Source organism: Chrysochloris asiatica, unplaced genomic scaffold (genome assembly GCF_000296735.1).
Source record: "Chrysochloris asiatica unplaced genomic scaffold, ChrAsi1.0 scaffold00187, whole genome shotgun sequence".
In the NCBI taxonomy this organism is placed as follows: Eukaryota; Metazoa; Chordata; class Mammalia; order Afrosoricida; family Chrysochloridae; genus Chrysochloris; species Chrysochloris asiatica.
Genome location: NW_006408705.1, coordinates 1,708,227 through 1,727,177, shown reverse-complemented (window position 1 = coordinate 1,727,177; position 18,951 = coordinate 1,708,227). Strand labels below are relative to the sequence as shown.

The 18,951-nt window shown below is 38.4% G+C and overlaps 1 protein-coding gene across 1 annotated transcript in view; it reads right to left on the bottom strand.

The window, feature by feature from the left end:
* LOC102812590 (glycosyltransferase 54 domain-containing protein-like) overlaps positions 1 to 18,951 on the bottom strand; it is a 132,148-nt gene that overhangs the window by 68,266 nt on the left and 44,931 nt on the right. Inside the window, exons 4-5 of the mRNA XM_006872233.1 lie at positions 8,856 to 8,989; positions 2,384 to 2,430 (exon numbers count right to left, since the gene is read on the bottom strand). Of these exons, the coding sequence (XP_006872295.1) occupies positions 2,384 to 2,430; positions 8,856 to 8,989 (181 nt within the window). The remainder of the gene's footprint in view (positions 1 to 2,383; positions 2,431 to 8,855; positions 8,990 to 18,951) is intronic.

Sequence of the window (18,951 nt, the reverse complement as noted above, 5' to 3'; positions counted from 1 at the left end):
GTGGAGGGCAGGATTAGTGGCTGCAGACAGATGGCATCCCTGTCTGACGACATCAAAAATGCTTCTCTCTGTCTCCCTGTGCCGTGGGCACCCGGCCCAATAACGCCTCCCATGGCAATGAGACCCCCCCTGCCCCCACGAAGGACCGTGCCAGTTCTTGTGGCCCAGCCGGCTCTCTGGGCACGCCCGCCCTCCGAACGGGTCCACTCAAGCCCCACCGCAGTCCCGGAGTGGGAGCCGAGTGCAGGCGAGTGGAGACCCAAAATGCCCACAACTCCCCAGCAGCTCGACCCTTCAAAAAAGCAAGTCCACAATATTGGAGGCTAAAGTCTTACATTTGCCCCAAAGCTGTCTGTCTACCTGGTGGGGGCCTCCTCTGTGCGATACCACCCACCCTTCCCTGGAGCCCACGGTGCACCTGTGCTGCCTGCTCAGGGAAGCGCCCACCATGTTCTTTTTCATATAATCCATCTACTCATATTATTTGCTCAGCATACAGATTGAATAAGTATGGTGAAAAAATACAACCCTAGCAAATACCTTTTCTGATTTTAAGCCATTCAGTATCCCCTTGTTCTGTTTGAAAGACTGCCTCTTGGTCTATTTACAGGTTCCTCTTGAGCACAATTAAGTGTTCTGGAATACACATTCTTTGTAATATTATGCATAGCTTTTCATGATCCATACAGTCAAAAGTCTTTGCATAGTCAAGAAAACACAAGTAAACATCTCTCTGGCATTCTGTGCTTTCAGCCAAGATTCATCTGACGTAAACAATGACATCCTTCGTTCCAGGTCCTCTTCTGAATCCAGCATGAATTTCTGGTACTTCTCTGTTGATGTACTACTACAGCAATTTGTGAAAACGTCAGCAAAATTTTACTTGCATGTGATATTAATGATGTTATTCAAAGCTTTCTTCATTCTGTTGTGTTGCTTCTTTTTGGAATGGACACAAATATAGATCTCTTCCAGGTGGTTAGCCAGATAGCTGTCTTTCAAATTTCTTGGCATTGATAAGTGAGTGCTTCCAGAGCTGCATTGGTTTTGGAAAGATTTCAATTTATAGTCTATCTATTCCTGGAATTTTGTTCTTTGCCAATGCCTTCAATGCACCTTGGACTTCTTCCTTCCGTATTACTGGCTCTTGATTATATGCTACCTCTTCAAACGGTTGAACATTGACCATTTCTTTGGACTCTGTGTATTCCTTCCATCTTCTTTTGATGCTTTCCGCATCATTCAACATTTTGCAGATAACTACAATGTCATTACCACACTTTACAAAACTAAAAACAATGACATAATCAAATTAGAAAAACAACAGTTGCCATCCAGTTGATTGAGACTTATGGTGGCACTGTGGATGTCAAAATAGAACAGTGCTCCATACAGGGCTTTCAAAGGCTTTGATCTTTCAAAAGTAGATTTCTAGGCCTCTTTTCCTAGATACCTGTGGGTGGATTTGAGTCGTCTACCTTTCAGTTAATACCTCAGCTCTTGGAAAACTGAGCATGTTCTGTACTTATCCACAGTACATTACTTGATAAATCATTTTATATTGGCTCATGAGTATATGTTTTTAGTTCACCTATCCTGTACTGCAGTGAACTGTTGTGTTGTTTCTTTTTGAAATGGGCACAAATGTGGATCTCTTCCAATTGGTTGAGAGATCTGTTGTTCCAGGTATCTGTTGAGAGATACTGTAAGCAAAAGTGATGAAGTAGCTTTATACAGCAAGAAACAAAAAAGGTTAAAAAAATAATTTAGTAGGCATCTCTCAGAGGCAATGAATTTTGTATCAGATGCTGCTGTTGTGTGCCATGGAGTCGGTTCTGAATCACAGTGACCATGTACAGGGTTTCCAAGGCTGTAAATCTTTACAGGAGTAGAACACCTCATCTTTCTCCCACAGAACAGCTGGTAGTTTTGAACTGCTGACCCTGAGGTTTGCAGCCCGATTTGTAATCACTATGCTAAAGATAGATAATGTACAAATTATGAAAAATAAAAGATTTCTAATAGGTACATAAAATAATCCTGGTGGTGCTGTGGGTTAGGTATTGGTCTGGTTTAAAGCCACTGGCCACTCGGGGGAAAAGATGAGGCTATTTGCTTCTGTAAAGACTGACAGCCTCAGAAACCCTTGCTATGAGTCAGAATCAACTTGATGGCAGTAAGAATAGGTAGGTAACTTACAAAGATGGGGAAAATCTAAACTACATTTGATTGAAGCTTAGAAAGAGCTAGAGGTCCCTTTTGCAGAGCTACAGTGATTCAAAAAAATATGATTTCCAATAAAATAATAATACAACTGTATAAATAAATTAAGAGAAGTAAATAAAAGAACAGTTCATTTTAAATTTTATCAGCCAGTACTTACTTCTTTCTAATCATGTTAACAACGGAATTTAAATATTCTTCATTACTCTAAAAGTTAGAAGAAAAAAAAAAAAACTTTACTGAAAGTAAACATGCCTGATAGTTTTACTAATACATTTTTTTCCATATATAAATCTAATTTATGTGTGAAATGCTATTATGTCTAAATAGTTTCTAGTGTTTTCCCTTTCCCTAAAGAATTAAAAATATTTGTGTCATGTTGTTGTTGTTGTTACGTGCCGTGGAGTCGGTTCCGAGGCTGTTAATCTTTACGGGAGCAGAATGCCTCATCTTTCTCCCGCGGAACAGCTGGTAGTTTCGAACTGCTGACCTTGAGGTTCGCAGCCCGATTCGTAACCACTATGCTACCAGAGCTCCTTCATTTGTGTCATAAGAAAACAATTTGACTTGAACATAGTAGTTATTTCATTATCCCTTTGTTAAGCTATGAACTATCACTACACATTTGTTGTTGTTGTTGTTAAGTGCCACAGAGTAGGTTCTGACCTACAGTGATGTTTTCAGGAAGCAGTTGGTGAGCTTGAACCGCCAACCTCGTGGTTCAAACCAACTTTTCAGTCTAGTGTATTAACCCAGAGCTCCACACCAGTACTCCACATTATTTACAGTAAAAAATAGTATAAAAAATCTACATATGTAAAAAATTTTTCGTTTACAAGTATTCATTGAGGTGATTTATTTTAAAAACCAACTCTTTTTTGAAACATCTTTATTCTGTTGTTATTATATGGTAATAAGATTAACTCAAAATTACACTACACTTTTTCAGCTTGATTATCAAATTTTCTTTAGCCAACAAACTTTATGTATTTTGTCTTCATTAAATATGCTAGATTAGATGCCAAATTCATGTGCAAATAGCTTTTGGCAATTTTCTCTCAGGATGATTTTAAATTTCTCTTTTACATAACTGATGACATTTGCAAGATATGGCCTCAGGGTCTGTTAAGCATTCCTAATATAAAATTCTGGAAGTATTTTGAGCAATGGCAGTTTTACTATCAATTCTGAGTACTATTACTGGCAACTCTGCACACACAGTCTCAGGCTATTGTTTAATGTATCAGTCATGATGTAGATGAATCTATGAGCATACTTCAGTTTCTTAGCCCACAGCCATCAGTTAAATTCCGACTTACAGTGACACTATAGAGCAGAATAGAACTGCTTCATAGGGTTTCCTAGACTGTAAATCTTTAAGGGAGCAGACAACCTCAACTTTCTGCCACAGAGTGGTTGAGTTTGAACCAGCCACCTTGCAATTAGCAACCTGCTGCTTAACTCACTGTGCTACTAGGTACACTAACAACAAATTGAATCACTAGGTGATAAACACTGAAGCATATTTTGATGTATTTTAAGCATAACACTAGAATTACACTTTTTACAGATTGTATAGTACAATTTAAAATTTTTCCTCCAATGTTTTTTTAACTGAACCAAAATTTTTAGGCAAATATGCATGTCAGCAGCAAAAATATGACTATACAAATAAGTAATATGTAAGAAAATGTGACAGGATATTTTAGAAATTGTGTGTAATTTTAAGAAACTAAAGTATAACAGCATAGTTGTTTAATGTTATATATGTTCCTGTTAGTTCTTCTGGAGTCGTGGTGTGGCTCTATAAGACAAGCACTGGAAACTGAGCAGTCGGCAATTCAATCTTATCAGTTTGTCCTTAGAAACCCTAAACAAGGGGGCTATGAGTCAAAAGCAACTCTACAACTTAACAACAACCATTAGTTCTTCTATTGATTTTTAAAAATACCTATTTATAATAGAAAATTCAAATAATAGAGAAAACAATTAAGAAAGGAAAAACAAAGATGACTTCAACTCCCTGTTCTTAGAGATAATATTTTTATTTTGGAGACCATCATTCCAAAATTTGTTCATTTTTTCTTTTGTTAAAAAATTTCTATATATGAGGGTGAGAAATTATCTGCACTATGACAGCAAAATTATTTAAATCAACTTTTAGAGAAGACAAAAATATCATTTTTCTACATAATCTCCTTGCTTTTCAATACACTTTGTCCATCTGTCAACAAGCTTTTGTATTCCCTTATTAAGAAATGCTTTAGAACTGTAGATTGCAGGGATTTAGGACACCACTGGCTGATCTTGGCAGAAAAATCTAACATGAACTCCAGGGGATAAAGCAGACAGAACTTTGGCGCTGGAGGAGAAAACATTCCAACTGTTTACGTTGATGGTAGCTGCAGAAATAATGGGATAATTGGTGCACAAGCTGCATATGGAGTTTACTGGGGACCTAACAACCCACTAAATGGAAGTGAGAGGTGTCTGGAAAACAGACAGACCCAATGGCAGAACTGAGGGCAGCCCACAAAGCAATTGAACAAACAGAGTCAAAATGTAGATAAGTTCACCATTGAAACTGATACCAAGTTGTCATTAAAGGGATGACAGAATGGGTTAGTAACTGGAAACAAAATAGATGGAAAACAGCCTCTGGAAGAGATGTTGTCCACAGAAATGATTTTGAGAAGATTGAGCTTCCCAACACATGGCTATTCAGTGGAAGTATGTTCCTGGCCATCGAGGCCTCAAAGGCAGTGAAGAAGCTAATAAATTGGCCATACAAGGAGCTAGAAAATAAGACTTTGTTTTCATTACAGGCTGCTACATTCTCTCTTGGAGTCAGATTTGCTGATGGCAACTTCCAAAGTTTTCTTCCCTTTCGTTGCTATCTTTCTGTCCATTGCTGCTATCACTGTGCCAATCCTTCTGGTTGGTTGTTGTTGTTGTTGTCAGATGCCATCGAGTCGGAACCAACTCATAGCGACCCCATGCACAGCAGAACGAAACAATGTCCGATCCTGGGCCAATCTCACCACGGCTGCCACACTTGAGTCCATCAATGATGCCACCTGGCTGATCCATCTCGTTGGGGGTCTTCCTCTTTTTCTCTGACCCTCCACCTTACCCAGCATGACATCCTTCTCCAACGGTTGTTCCCTCCTGACAATATGTCCAAAGTATGAGAGATGAAGCTTAGCCATCCTGGCCTCCAAGGAGCACTCTGGCTGCACCTCTTCCAAAACAGATTTATTGGTTCTTTTGGCAGTCCATGGCACTTTTAGTATTCTCCTCCAACACCACAACTCAAAGGCATCAATTCTTCTATGATCTTCCTTTACTGTCCAGCTTTCACATCCATATAAGGTTATTGAAAATACCATGGCTTGGGTCAGGCGCACCTTAGTCCTCAAGCTGACATCTCTGCTCTTCAACACTTTAAAAAGTTCCTGTGCAGCAGATTTGCCCAATGCAATACGTCGTCTGATCTCTTGACTGCTGCTTCCGTGCGTGTTGATAGTTGATCCAAGAAGAATGAAGTCCTTGACAACTTCAATCTTTTCTCCGTTGATAAGAATGTTGTTTATTGGTCCAGTGGTGAGGATTTTTGTTTTCTTGACATTGAGATGCAATCCATACCGAAGGTTGTGCTCTTTAATCTTCATCAGTAAATGTTTCAAGTCCTCTTCACTTTCAGCAAGCAAGGTTGTATCATTTGCATATGGCGGTTGGTAGTTGTCTTCCTGTTTTTCTCTGACCCTCCATTTGACAAATACGGTATCTTTTTCCAAGGACTGGTCCCTCCTGATAATATGTCCAAAGTATGAGAGACAAAGTCTGGCCAACCTGTCTTTCAGAGAGCATTCTGGGTATACTTTTTCTAACACAGATTAGTTTGTTCTATTGGTAGTCCATGGTAATTTAATATTCTCCTCCAACACCACAGCTCAAATGCATCAATTATTCTATGATCCTTATTCACTATTTAACTTTCACATGCATAAGAAGATACAGGAAAACACCAGGGCCTGGGTCAGGCGCACCTTAGTCCTCAAACTGACATCTTTACTCTTCAACACTTTAAAGAGGTCTGGTGTAGCATATTTGCCTAATGCAATATGTCCTTTGATTTCCTGACTGCTGCTTCCATGAGTGTTGATGGGTGATCTGAGCAAAATGAAGTCTTTGACAACTTCAGTCTTTTCTCCATTTACATGGATTTTATTTAATGGTCCAGTGCTGAGGATTTTAGTTTTCTTTATATTGAGATGCAATTTATACTGAAGGCTGTGGTCTTTGATCTTCATCAGCAAGTATTTTATGTCCTTTTCATTTTCAGCAAGCAAAGTTGTATCATCTGCATATTGCAGGTTGTTAATGAGTCTTCCTCCAATCCTGATGTCATGTTTCTCTTCATATAATCCAGCTTCTCAAATTATTTGCTCAGCATATAGATTAAATAAGTATGATGAAAGAATACAACCCTGGTACAAACCTTTTCTAATTTTAAGTCATTCAGTGTTCCCTTGTTCTGTTCAAACAACTGCCTCTTGATCTATGTACATGTTCCTCATGAGCACAATTAAGTGTTTTGAAATATTCATTCTCCACAATGCTGTTCATAATTTGTCATGATCCACACAATCAAAAGCCTTTGGCTAGCCAATAAAGCACAGGTCAACATCTTTCTGGAATTCTCTGCTTTCAGTCAGGATCCATCTGTCAGCAATGATATCCCTAGTTCCACATCCTCGTCTGAATCAGTCTTGAACCTCTGGAAGTTCTGTCAATGTAAGCCAGTTTTGAATTACATTTAGTAAAACTTTACTCACATGGGATATCAATGATATTGTGCAATGATTTCTGCATTCTGTTGGGTCAGCTCTCTTTGGAATGGGCACAAACATGGATTTCTTCCAGTCAGTTGGCCAGGTAACTTTTTTCCAAATTTCTTGGCATAGATGAGTGAGTACCTCCAGCTTCACCAATTTGTAGAAAGATTTCAATTTGTATTCCTTAAATTCCCAGAACCTTGTTCTTTGCCAATGCCTTCAATGTACCTTAGACTTCTTCCTTCAGGGTCATTGGCTCTTAATCATATGCTACTTCTTGAAATGGTTGAATATCAATCATTTCTTTTGGTACAGTAACTCTTTATATTCCTTCCATTTTCTTTTGATGCTTTCAGCATCATTCAATAATTTGCCCATAGAATAAATACTTCAATATTGCAAGTTGAGGCTCGAATTTTTTCTTTAGTTCTCTGACCTTAAGGAATGCTGACCATGTTCTTCCCTCTTGGTTTTCTAACTCCAGGTCTTTGAACAATTTGCTTTAGTATTTGACTTTGTCTTCTCAAGCTGCCTTCTGAAATTTTCAATTCAGCTCTTTTACCTCCTCATTTCTTACATTTACTTTAGCACCTCTATGCTGGACAGCAAGTTTCAGAGTCTCTTCTGACATCCATGTTGGGTCTTTTCTTTCTTTCTTGTCCTCTTAATGACCTTTGGCTTTTTCCTGTATGATGTTCTTGATTTTATTCCATAACTCTTCTGGTCTTCAGTCTTTAGTGTCTAATGCATCAAATCTGTTCTTCAGATGATTTCTGAATGCAGGTGGGACATATTTATGTCATATTTTGTCTCTCATGGACTTGCTTTCATTTTCTTCAGCTTCAGCCTGAACTTCCACTTGCGTAATTGCTGGTCTGTTCCACAGTCTGCCCCGGCCTTGTTTTGACTCCTAACGATAGGGAGCTTTTCCATCATCTCTTTCAACAGATATAGTCAGTTTGATTTCTGTGTATTCCATCTGGTGAGGTCCATGTGTATAGTTGTCTTTTATGATTTTTTAGAAAAGATAATTGCAATGAAAAAGTCATTGGTCTTACAAAATTCTATCATGCATTCTCCAGTATCATTTCTATCACCAAGGCCACATTTTTCAACTACTGAGCCTTCCTCTTTGTTTCCAATGTCTGCATTCCAATCGGCAGTAATGATCAACACATCTTGATTGCATTTTTTATTAATTTCAGATTAAAGAAGTTGGTAGAATTCCTCAATTTCATCATTACTGGTTTTAATATTTGGTGTGTAAATTTGAATAATAGTTGTATTAACTGGTCTTCCTTGTCGGCATATGGGTATTATCCTATCACAGACAGCCTTGTCTTTCAACCAAGGGACAGAGGTGAGGCTATATTCTACTATAAACATATACAGTCTCAGAAGCCCTATATAGGGTCACTGTGAGTCAGAATTAGCTTGATTGATGGCAGTGGGTTTCATGTTTGGTTTTGGTATCAAGTTTAATAATCATTTTGTAACTATAATTTTTCTAGCCATGCAGAATGCAGGGCTCCTACATTAAATAAAAATCAGATTAAGCCATCTTATTTGTCTGTAGTAAACCATTACATGCTCTTTTTAGACTCACCTACTTAATTCTTCCTCAATGGTTTCAAACAAGTATTAAATATATTGTCTGCCTTCCAAAGAGGCATATCTGAATTGCTTTCCAAATTTAAAAATATTTTTCAATTTGGTGCCATGATTGCCACTGAGGACGTGGATTGGGAGCATCTAGGTTAGGGTTAAGTCAAGACACATAATTTCTATACATACATCAGCGATGGAGACAATCACCACAGAGTCCTTCTCTTCTGATAGAGTCATCCTGGAGACAACAGAAGTTAGTGTTTGCTTCAGGTAACTGTACTCTCCTCTGCTAACAGTTGAGATACCTACTGCAAAAGAAACTGCAGACATAGGAGTGTAGAATAATCATTTTAAATAACAGAAAGAAAAATAATTTAGTATTAACAACTATGCTTAATTCTATTTTTTGTATTAGTCATATGGTCATAAAAAGAACACTTAAAGCTTATTAGCAAAAAAAAAAAAAAAATTCAAACTACTGTTAATTCTTCAGCACATATTCTTTTTCTATTTGAGCAAATTTCAAGTTTGCAGTAAATTATTAATATCCATTGCCAATACATTGATTGTACCTCATAGTGACCCTATAGGGTGGGGTCTCCCCAGCAGAGTTTCCAAGGCTGTAGTCTTTAAAAATGCAGACTGCCACATCTGGCTCTCCACCTATTGGTTAGCAGCTGAGTATATAACCACTGCAGCACCTGGGTTCTTTAGATCATGAGTAGATGCATTAAATAGATTGCAAGGTGTCCTGATGTGGCCCTGTAGGATAAGCACTGCATTGCTAACTGCAAGGTTGTTAGTTCAAACCCACCAGGCACTCTTCAGAAATCATATACAGGGTCACTATGAGTCTGCAGCACTTAACAACAAAAAGATGTTCTCATGTTGGAGGATCTATGTAGGGACACAAAAATAAAAGCAATTAACCTCTTTCTCCCCACTCATCTGTCAGTTTGGGTTGCTGTGATGCTGGAAGCTATGACACTGGTGTTTCAAAAACTAGCAGGGTCACCCATGGTGGACAGATTTCAGTGAAGCTTCTAGACTAAGAACAGACTGTATGTGTGTGCTGTATGTTGTTGAATTGGTTTTGACTCATAGGGACCATGTATAGGGTTTCCTAGAACTGTTGGTGTATTTAAACTGCTGACCTTGAAGTTAGAAGTCCATGTTTATTCTGCAGCACAACAACAGACAATGAAGAAGAAATTAGCTTTCTGCTTCTAAGGGATTAACCACTGAAAACCTTATGAAATGCACAAAACACTGTCTGATGCAGTGCCCAAAGATGAGCCCCTCAGGTTGGCACAACTCAAGAGGAGACGAAACAGCTGCAAATACCCATTAATAATCAGAACATGAAATGCATGAAGTATGACTCTAGGAAAATTGGAAGTTGTCAAAAATGAAATGGAATTCATAAAGACTGATATGGTTTTTGCTATTTTGAATTAGACAATAATATGGAGTACTATACCCAGAATGACAAGTTGAAGAGGAATGGCATCACATTTATCATCAAAAAGAGCATTTCAAGATTGATCTTGTAGTAAGTGCAATGTTGTATATGCTCGGATAATATCTGTACTCCTATAAGGAGTTCTGATGTGATACTGTGGGTTAATGGGCTGGACTGCCAAGTCAATTTGAACCACAAGGTCAGCGGTTCAAGCTCACCAACTCTATGCGGGTCCCTATGAGTCAGATCTGATTTGATGGCACTTAACAACAATAACAATAAAAGGAAGATGAGTTTATACAACAGCTATTCAAAGTTACACACCCACTACTAAAGTAAGTGATGAATAGATTGAAGAATTTAGCTAACTTGTTCAGTCTGAAATTGATTAAAAATGGCAAGATGCAATGATAATTGATGGTGACTGGAATGTGAAAGTTGGAAACAAGGAAGAAGGATCAGTAGTTGTGAAATATGACCTTGGTGATAAATATTCATTGCAAATACCTCTTTTAACTACATAAAAGGTGATAATACACATGGACCTCACCAGAAAGAATACACAGGAATCAAATTGATTGCATCTGTGGGAAGAGATGGTGGAGAAGCTCAATATCATCAGCCAAAACAAGGTCAGGGACAGACTGTGAAATGGACAATGCTAGGTCAGGCTGCAGCTGAAGAAAAGTAAAACAAGCTCATGAAAGCCAAAATATTTTAGAGACCATTTAAAGAACAGATTTGATGCATTAGACACAAAGTTATTGAAGAGCAGAAGAATTGTGGGATGATAACAAGAGCATTATACAGGAAGAAAGCATAAGATCATTAAAAAGTGGATGTCAGAAGACATTCTAAAACTTACTCTTGAGACCAGAGAAGCTAAAGTGACTGGAAGAAATGAAGTAAAAGAACTGAGCAGAAAATTTCAAAGGGCAGCTCAAGAAGAAAAAGTCAAGCATTATAATGAGATGTGCAAAGACCTGGAGTTAGAAAATCAAAAGGGAAGAACATGCACAGCATTTCTCAAGATGAAAGAACTAAAGGGAAAAATTCAAACCTCAACTTGAAACATTAAAGGAGTCTATGGATGTGGCGCTGTGGGTTAATATGCCAGACTGCAAAGCCATTTGAACTCCAAGGTCGGTGGTTCAAGTTCACCAGTTGCTCCTCAGAAACCCTATATAGGGTCACTATAGGTTGGAACCGACTTGATGGCACTTAACAATAACAACAATGGGCAAATAAGGAATCCTGGTGTGGCACTGTGGATTAAGGTGCTGGACTTGTATATGCTCGGATAATATTTGTACTCCTATTCAAAGTCAGTTTGAACTACAAAGTCGGCACTTCAAGCTCACCAGCCACTCCTCAGAAACCCTATGCTGGGTTGCTATGAGTTGAAACTGACTCAACGGCACTATACAACAACAACAACATGGGCAAAGAAAGTTTCAAAAGAAGTTGGAAGGAATATACACTGTCACTGTAACAAAAAGAAATGCTCAATGTTCAATCATTTCAAGAGGTAGCAGAAGATATAGAACTGATGGAGGTGAAGAAAGAAGTTCAAGGTTGACTAACAGTGTTGGCGAAAAAAAAAAGGCTGCATGAATTGACAGAATACTAATTTAAATCTCTCAACAAACTGATGCAGCACTGGAGGCACTCACTTGTCTATGTCAAGTAATTTGGAAGACAGATACTCGGTCAACTGATTGGAAGAGATATTTGTGCCCATTCCAAAGAGACGTAATCCAATGGAATGTGGGAATTGTCTTAATATACCATTTAATACCACTTTCAAGTAAAATTTTACTGAAGATTATATAAAAATGGTTGCAACAAGTCATCAAAAGGGAACTTCCAGAAATTTAAGTCTGATTCAGAAGAGGATGTGAAACTAGGGATACCATTGCTGACATCAGACAAGATATTTGCTGAGAGCAGAGAATATCAGAGGGATATTTAGTTATACTTTATTAAATATGCAAAGGCTTTTGACTGTCGACCATGAAAAACTATGAAAAGTATTGGAGTCCTGGGTGGTGCTATACTATAAGCCCTTGGCCATAAGGTTAGTTTGAACTGCAAGGCTGATGGTTCAAACTTACCAGCTGCTCCTCGGAAACCCTATCAAGGTCGCTATGAGTCCGAGCCGACTCAACAGCCATTAACAACAACAACTATGGATAATATTGCAAATAAAGAGTATTCCAGAACACTAAATTATGCTCATGAGGAACTTGTACATAGACCACAAGGCAGTTGTTCAACAGAACAAGGGGATACAAAATGGTTTAACATCAGAAAAGGTGCATGTCAGGGTTGTATCCTTTCACCTTACTTATCCAGTCTGTATGCTGAGCAAATAATCTGAGAAGCTAGACTATGAAAGAATGTGGCATTGGGATTGGAGGAAGACCCCCAATGAGATGAACTGACACAGTGGCTGCAACAATGGGTTCAAACCTAACAATTGTGAGGATGGGGCAGGACCAGGCAGTGTTTTGTTTCATTGTGCATAGGAGTCAGAGCCAACTTGATGACACCAACAACTACAACATAAAATGCTATTCCAGGAATGGCTTCGCAGGTGTTAGACTGCAGCATGCATTTACAGTAGTTCACAAAACCTTCAGTGATTAGTCCCAACTTATCTCTTATCTCCAAATCAGCCTTACTCAATGTCTTTCATTTAATGAAGTATATGCTGTCACCACTGGACTCTGCATATGCCATTCCTTTGGCTTAGAAATCTCTTCTTCCTCTGGTTCCCTGTGCTACATCTACTAATCCTTTTGACCACAAATATATGCTTAAACCTTTTTAAATCAGATGGTTGCATCAGTTATGTATTCTATTCTAGTTATTTGTTGTTGTTGTTGTTAAGAGCCATCAACTTGGTTCTGTGCAGCAAATTGGCCTAATGCAATACATCCTTTGATATATTGACTGCTGCTTCCATGAGTGTTGATGATTGATTTGAGCAAAATGAAGTCTTTGACAACTTCAATAATTTCTCCATTAATATGAATATTGTTTACTGGTCCAGTGGTGAGGATTTTTGTTTTCTTTATTTGAGATGCAATCCATACCAATGGTTGATTGTTAATTTTTATCAGTAAGTATTTTAAGAGTTATTCGATTTCAGCAAGTAATGTTGTATCATCTGCATATCGCAGATGCCACGGTTTTCTTTAAAGATTATTTCATAATCCAGCTTCTCAGATTATTTTCTCAACATACAGATTGAATAAGTATGGTGAAAGAACAACTCTGGTATACATTTTTCCTAATTTTAAAATATTCGGTGTTCCCTAGTTCTGTTGGAAGAACTCCTCTTTGTCTATGTACAGATTCCTCATGAGCACAATTCAGTGATCTGGAAAGCTCATACTTTGCAATGTTGTCCATAGCTTGTCATGATTCACACAATCGAAAGCCTTTGTGTAATCAATAAAGCGCAGGTAAACATCGTTCTAGTATTCTCTGCTTTCAGCCAAGATCCATCTTATGTAAGCAATGATGTCCCTTAGTCCATGTCCTCTTCTAAATCTGGCTTGAACCTCTGGAAGTTCTCTGTCAATGTATAGTTGTAGCCATTTTTTAATTACCCTCAATAAAACTTTACTCACATGGGATATCGATGATATTTTCCGGTTATTTCCTCATTCTACTGGGACACTTCTCTTTAGAATGGGCACAAATACAGATCTCTTCCAGTCAGTTGGCCAGGAATTTGTCTTTCAAATTTCTTGGCATAGTTGAGTGAGTGCCTCCAGTGCCACACCAGTATGGTGAAAGATTTCAATTTGTTGTATTTCATCAATTTCTGGTGCTTTGTTTTTTTGCCAATTCCTTCAACGCACCTTGGACTTCTTCTTTCAGCATCATTGGCTCTTGATCATATGCTACCTATTGAAATGGTTGAACATCAACCATTTCTTTTTGACACCGTGACTCTGTGTATTTCTTCCATCTTTTGATGATTTCTGCATCATTCAATAATTTGCCCATAGAATCCTTCAATATGGCAAATTGAGGCTTAATTTTTTTCTTCAGTTCCCTTAGCTTGAGAAATGCTGAATGTGTTCTTCCCTTTTGGTTTTCTAACTCCTGGCATTTGCACATTTTATTTTAATATTTGACTTTGTCTTCTGAAGCTACCTTTTGAAATTTTTTGTTTAGCTCTTGTACTTCCTCATTTTTTCCATTTGTGTTAGCATCTCTAAGTTGGAGAGCAAGTTTCAGAATCTCTTCTGACATCCATGTTGTTATCTTTCTTCCTTCTTGTCTTCTTAATGACCTTTTGCTTTCTTCCTTTATGTTTTTTATGTCATCCCACAACTCCTCTGGTCTTAGATCTTTAGTGTCTAATGCCTCTAATTTGTTCTTCCCATGATCTCTAAATTCAGATGGGATATATTTAAGGTCATATTTTGGCTCTCGTGGACTTGTTTTAATTTTCTTCAGCTTCAGCCTGCATATGAGCAAGTGATGGTTTCTTCCACAGTCTGCCCCTGGTCTTGTTTTGGCTGATGATATGGAGCTTTTCCACCGTCTCTTTCCACAGATGTAGTCAATTTGATGTCTATGTTTTCCATCTGGTGAGGTCCATGTGTATAGTCATCTTTTATGTTGTTTAAAAAATGTAATTGCAATTAACAAGCCATTGATCTTGCAAAATTCTATCACGTGATCTCCAGCATCATTTCTATCACCAAGGCCATATTTTCCAACCACTGCTCTTTTTTCTTTGTTTCCAACCTTTGCATTCCAATTGCCGGTAATTATCAGTACATCTTGGTTGCATGTTTGATCAATTTCAGACTGAAGAAGTTGGTAGAATTTTTTAGTTTCATCATCACTGGCTTTAGTGGTTGGTGCAAAAATTTGTATAATAGTGGTATTAACTGGTCTTCCTTGTAGGCCTATGGATATTGTCCTTTTATAGACAGCATTGGTTTTCATAGCAGATCTTGGTATGTTCTTTATGATGATGAATGTGACGCCATTCCTCTTTATTTTGTCATTCCTGGCATAGTAAACCAGGTGACTATCAGATTCTAAATGGCCAATGTCATTACATTTCAGTTCATGCCTAGGATATCGATGTTTATGCATTCCATTTCATTTTTGACAATTTCCAATTTTCCCAGTTTCATACTTTGTACATTCCATGTTCTGATTATTAATTGATGTTTACAGTTGTTTCTCTTCATTTTGAGTTGTGCCCATCTGCAAATGAAGATCTCGAGGGCTTTACTCAATTCGTGTCATCACCATCAACTCTACTTTGAGGAGGCAGCTTTTTCCCAGTCTCATTTTGAGTACCTTCCAACCTGAGGGACTCATCTTCTGGCACTCTATCTGATAATATTCTGGTGCTCTTCATCATGTTTCAGTATTCAATAATCTGATGCTGATAGTATTCCACTGCTAGCCATAAAGTTTTTAGTCACTAAATATAGGGAAGTAGTCTGTCTCTCCTTCCTAGTCTGTCTTCATCTAGAAGCTCAGCTGAAACCTGTCCACCGTGGGTGGTCCTGATGGTATTTAAAATACCACATGGTCAGCAGTTTGAACCTATCAGCCTTTCTGCAGGATAAAGACGTAACAGTCTGCTTCTTCATAGCGTTACAAGTTTGGAAACTGCAGGACAGTTCGACCCTGTCCTACACGGTAAAAAGAGTTGGAACTCACTTGATAGCAATGAGTTTGGTTTGACTTGCTTTATTTGTCTTCCTAGCTAAAATTTATACTTAGTGGATTAGTAAAGTCAAACACTGCTTCTACCTTACTCACCATTATAAATCCAGTGCTTAATATAATGATTCGCACATTGTCCATAAATTTGCTGTCGTCATATTTTTCCCTGCTCTTTACTACCCAAAGCCCCCAGCCCCAATTTGCATGCAGCCACACTTTTTTTTTTCCAAGTCCTCTTGCGATTTGACTTTTATGCATTTCTTTTCTTCTACCTAGACAACCACCTTCTTTTCTACTCCTCCACTATTCACCTCCCACCTTTTTGCTGTTTTGTCTGCTTAACTCCTTTTACCCATTAGGTCTCAGTTTAGCTGTTATAGCCTCCAGAATGTTTTTCCTAATCCCTCAAGGTTCTATGCCTTGCCCATGTATTTCCTGTTTCACAGCACTGGTCACTTTACAATGTTGTCAGTTGGCCCTATGAAAGTGGAGTCAGCACTATAATCCTCCTGGGCCTAGCAAATGCCCAGCAGAAACGCCCAGGCATAGAAGCTTGTTAAAAAGAGGGGACATGGGAAAGTTCACAAAGAAGTCACCATTTCAGCTGAAAAGTCATATTGGATAAAGGAGTACACATGAAAATCCATTTGTGGGTTGACAGAGACAATGTGTTAATTATAGCTAGTGATCAGCACATCAAAATTCATGGAGATCACAAAAAGTTTGTCCTATTTATAGGAACCACAAGTGTATGAGTTTGCTAAAAAATGGTAAAAATAGACATTTAAAATATAGCCTATTATTTTCGCCTGTCAAGGGGCTAACTTCATTCTTTGTACAATGAGGATCTATTAATGCATTTTAAGTACGAGTCAGACATGATCATTTATGCATTTGTAACATAACCCTGAGGAAAGTATGAAGAATAGATTGACTTTGAGAATACCAAAACCATGAGAAAAGTTTCAAATCTATTTCAAAAGACTATACAAGAAATGACGAGGGACTTAATCAAGAATAATTATAAAGGGACTAAAGAGTGCAGAAATTGTGATATATTCAGATTATAAATAAGACTGGTGACGGATTGCCCTGTAGACTATGTTATGGGTCTCAGTACTTTTTACATATGTTTGATGCATTAGTGTCATTTGGATGCAAAGAAGAAAATCTCCTTTAGATCATTGGTGGTGATAAAGATGTATATACAAGCCAGTCCTTCTAAGAACCTAATAGTCATCACAGAAGCTTCAGAGTGCGGATCTACAAACACAGCAAGTTTGAAGATAAGGAAATAACTGGAGAAGTAGATAATTATTCAGGAGTCAACATATCTCTGATAACTAGGTTATCCCAACACTTCCCAAATCCACACAAGGATTCTGCTTCTCTTTGCAGCCACGGACATCACTCTCCTGCTTTCCTTTTATTCTACCATCTTTGCTGCTTCTACTGCTGCTTATCCACTGCTGTGCTTACTCTTGGCCTCTACTATCTTACAGTTTCCATGCATTGCTTTTAGCTTCTGTGCTGCTTTCCCTCCACCTAGCTTTTGTCTAGCACGCACACTGCTATACACACACAGAGAGATAGTCATGTATATATACACATTCACTATATAATTCAAAATACTCCTGTCACAGATTGGATTGTGTCACCCACAACTCCCACCCACAAACACTTATGTAAGTTTGGCTGGGTCATGATTCTCAAAGGTTTGGCAGTTATGTAAATGAAACAGGGTAGCCGTTATGTGATGATCCCTCATGATGTGATCTGATGTAATAAGTCAATAAGAGGACTTGAGTGGGCTGCAACACCCTTAATCCCATCAGACCTCTCCTCTGATGAGAGAGGAGTTTTCCTGTGGTGTGGCCTGCAACATCTTTTACTTACAATAGATAAAAAAGAGAGGGATGTGGGCAGAGATAAGAGGATAACTGGAAGTGGAGTGTATCCTTTGGACAGAGGGTCTCTGCAATGTGAAGCCCCTGGAACCAGGGGAAGACTGATGCTAAGATGTATGGAGATCTCCAAAGAATGCAGGTATGGACACAAGGACCTTTCTCCAGATCCAACAGAAAGGAAGCCTTCCCCAAGAGCCAGCACTCTGACTAGCCTCCTAAATGGTGAGAAGATAAATTTCTGCTTGTTAAAACCATTTTCTTATGGTATTTGTTATAGCAGCAGTAGATGACTAAGACAACTCCTAAGACATACTGATGAGGTTAAAGAGTTGTAAAAGTGTGACCCCAAAAGGTTCCTTAATCTCTCTAAACCCCAATGTTCTCAGGTTTAAATTAAAGAGGAAAATAGGCCCTAGCACATTGGGTATTGAGGACTAAATGAGATCATGAAAGAAACCATACGAGCATAACTGTTGTAGACTATAGTAAGAATTCAGTAGATGTTACCAACATCATCTAGCATGCCCATCACAGTCTTGGTCAATGATAGGCAGATGATAGAACAATGCTACTTATTCTCAAGGAAGTTCCTAAAGCAGAGGTTAACAAACATTTTCTGTGAAAATTTCTTAAACTTTGCAGCTATACCATCTCTGTCAAATTATTCAACTCTGCCAACGTAGCTAGAATGCAGCCATAGACAATATGTAAGCAAATGAGCACTGCTTTGTTCTAGCAAATAATAGGTGGACAATAGCCTGGACATCCCTTGTGAGCTGTACTCTGCTAACTCCAGGCAGAGTACAAGGATTAACTCACTCCTGGGTATGAGTTTGTGGAAATACCAGGCAGCCTCAGACTTAATCTATCCTGTATTCTTGCTGAAAAGATTTTTCTCATCTTGCATATCTGGGGAACTTTATCTTAGTCTTCAATACTAACTCAAATATCACCTCTTCTATAAAGCTTTTGCTGATCATGGTCCCCAGAAAGATGGAGAAGCAGGCTTATTGTTTTACCTGCTTGAGAAAAGTATAAATTTATTGAAAACCAGGGAGAAAAGAGTTGCAAAATTCTTGCTGTTGTCAGGTGCCATCGAGTGGGAACCGACTCATAGCGACCCCATGCACAGCAGAACTAAACAATGTCCGATCCTGGGCCAACCTCACTACCACTGCCACACTTGACACCATCAAATATT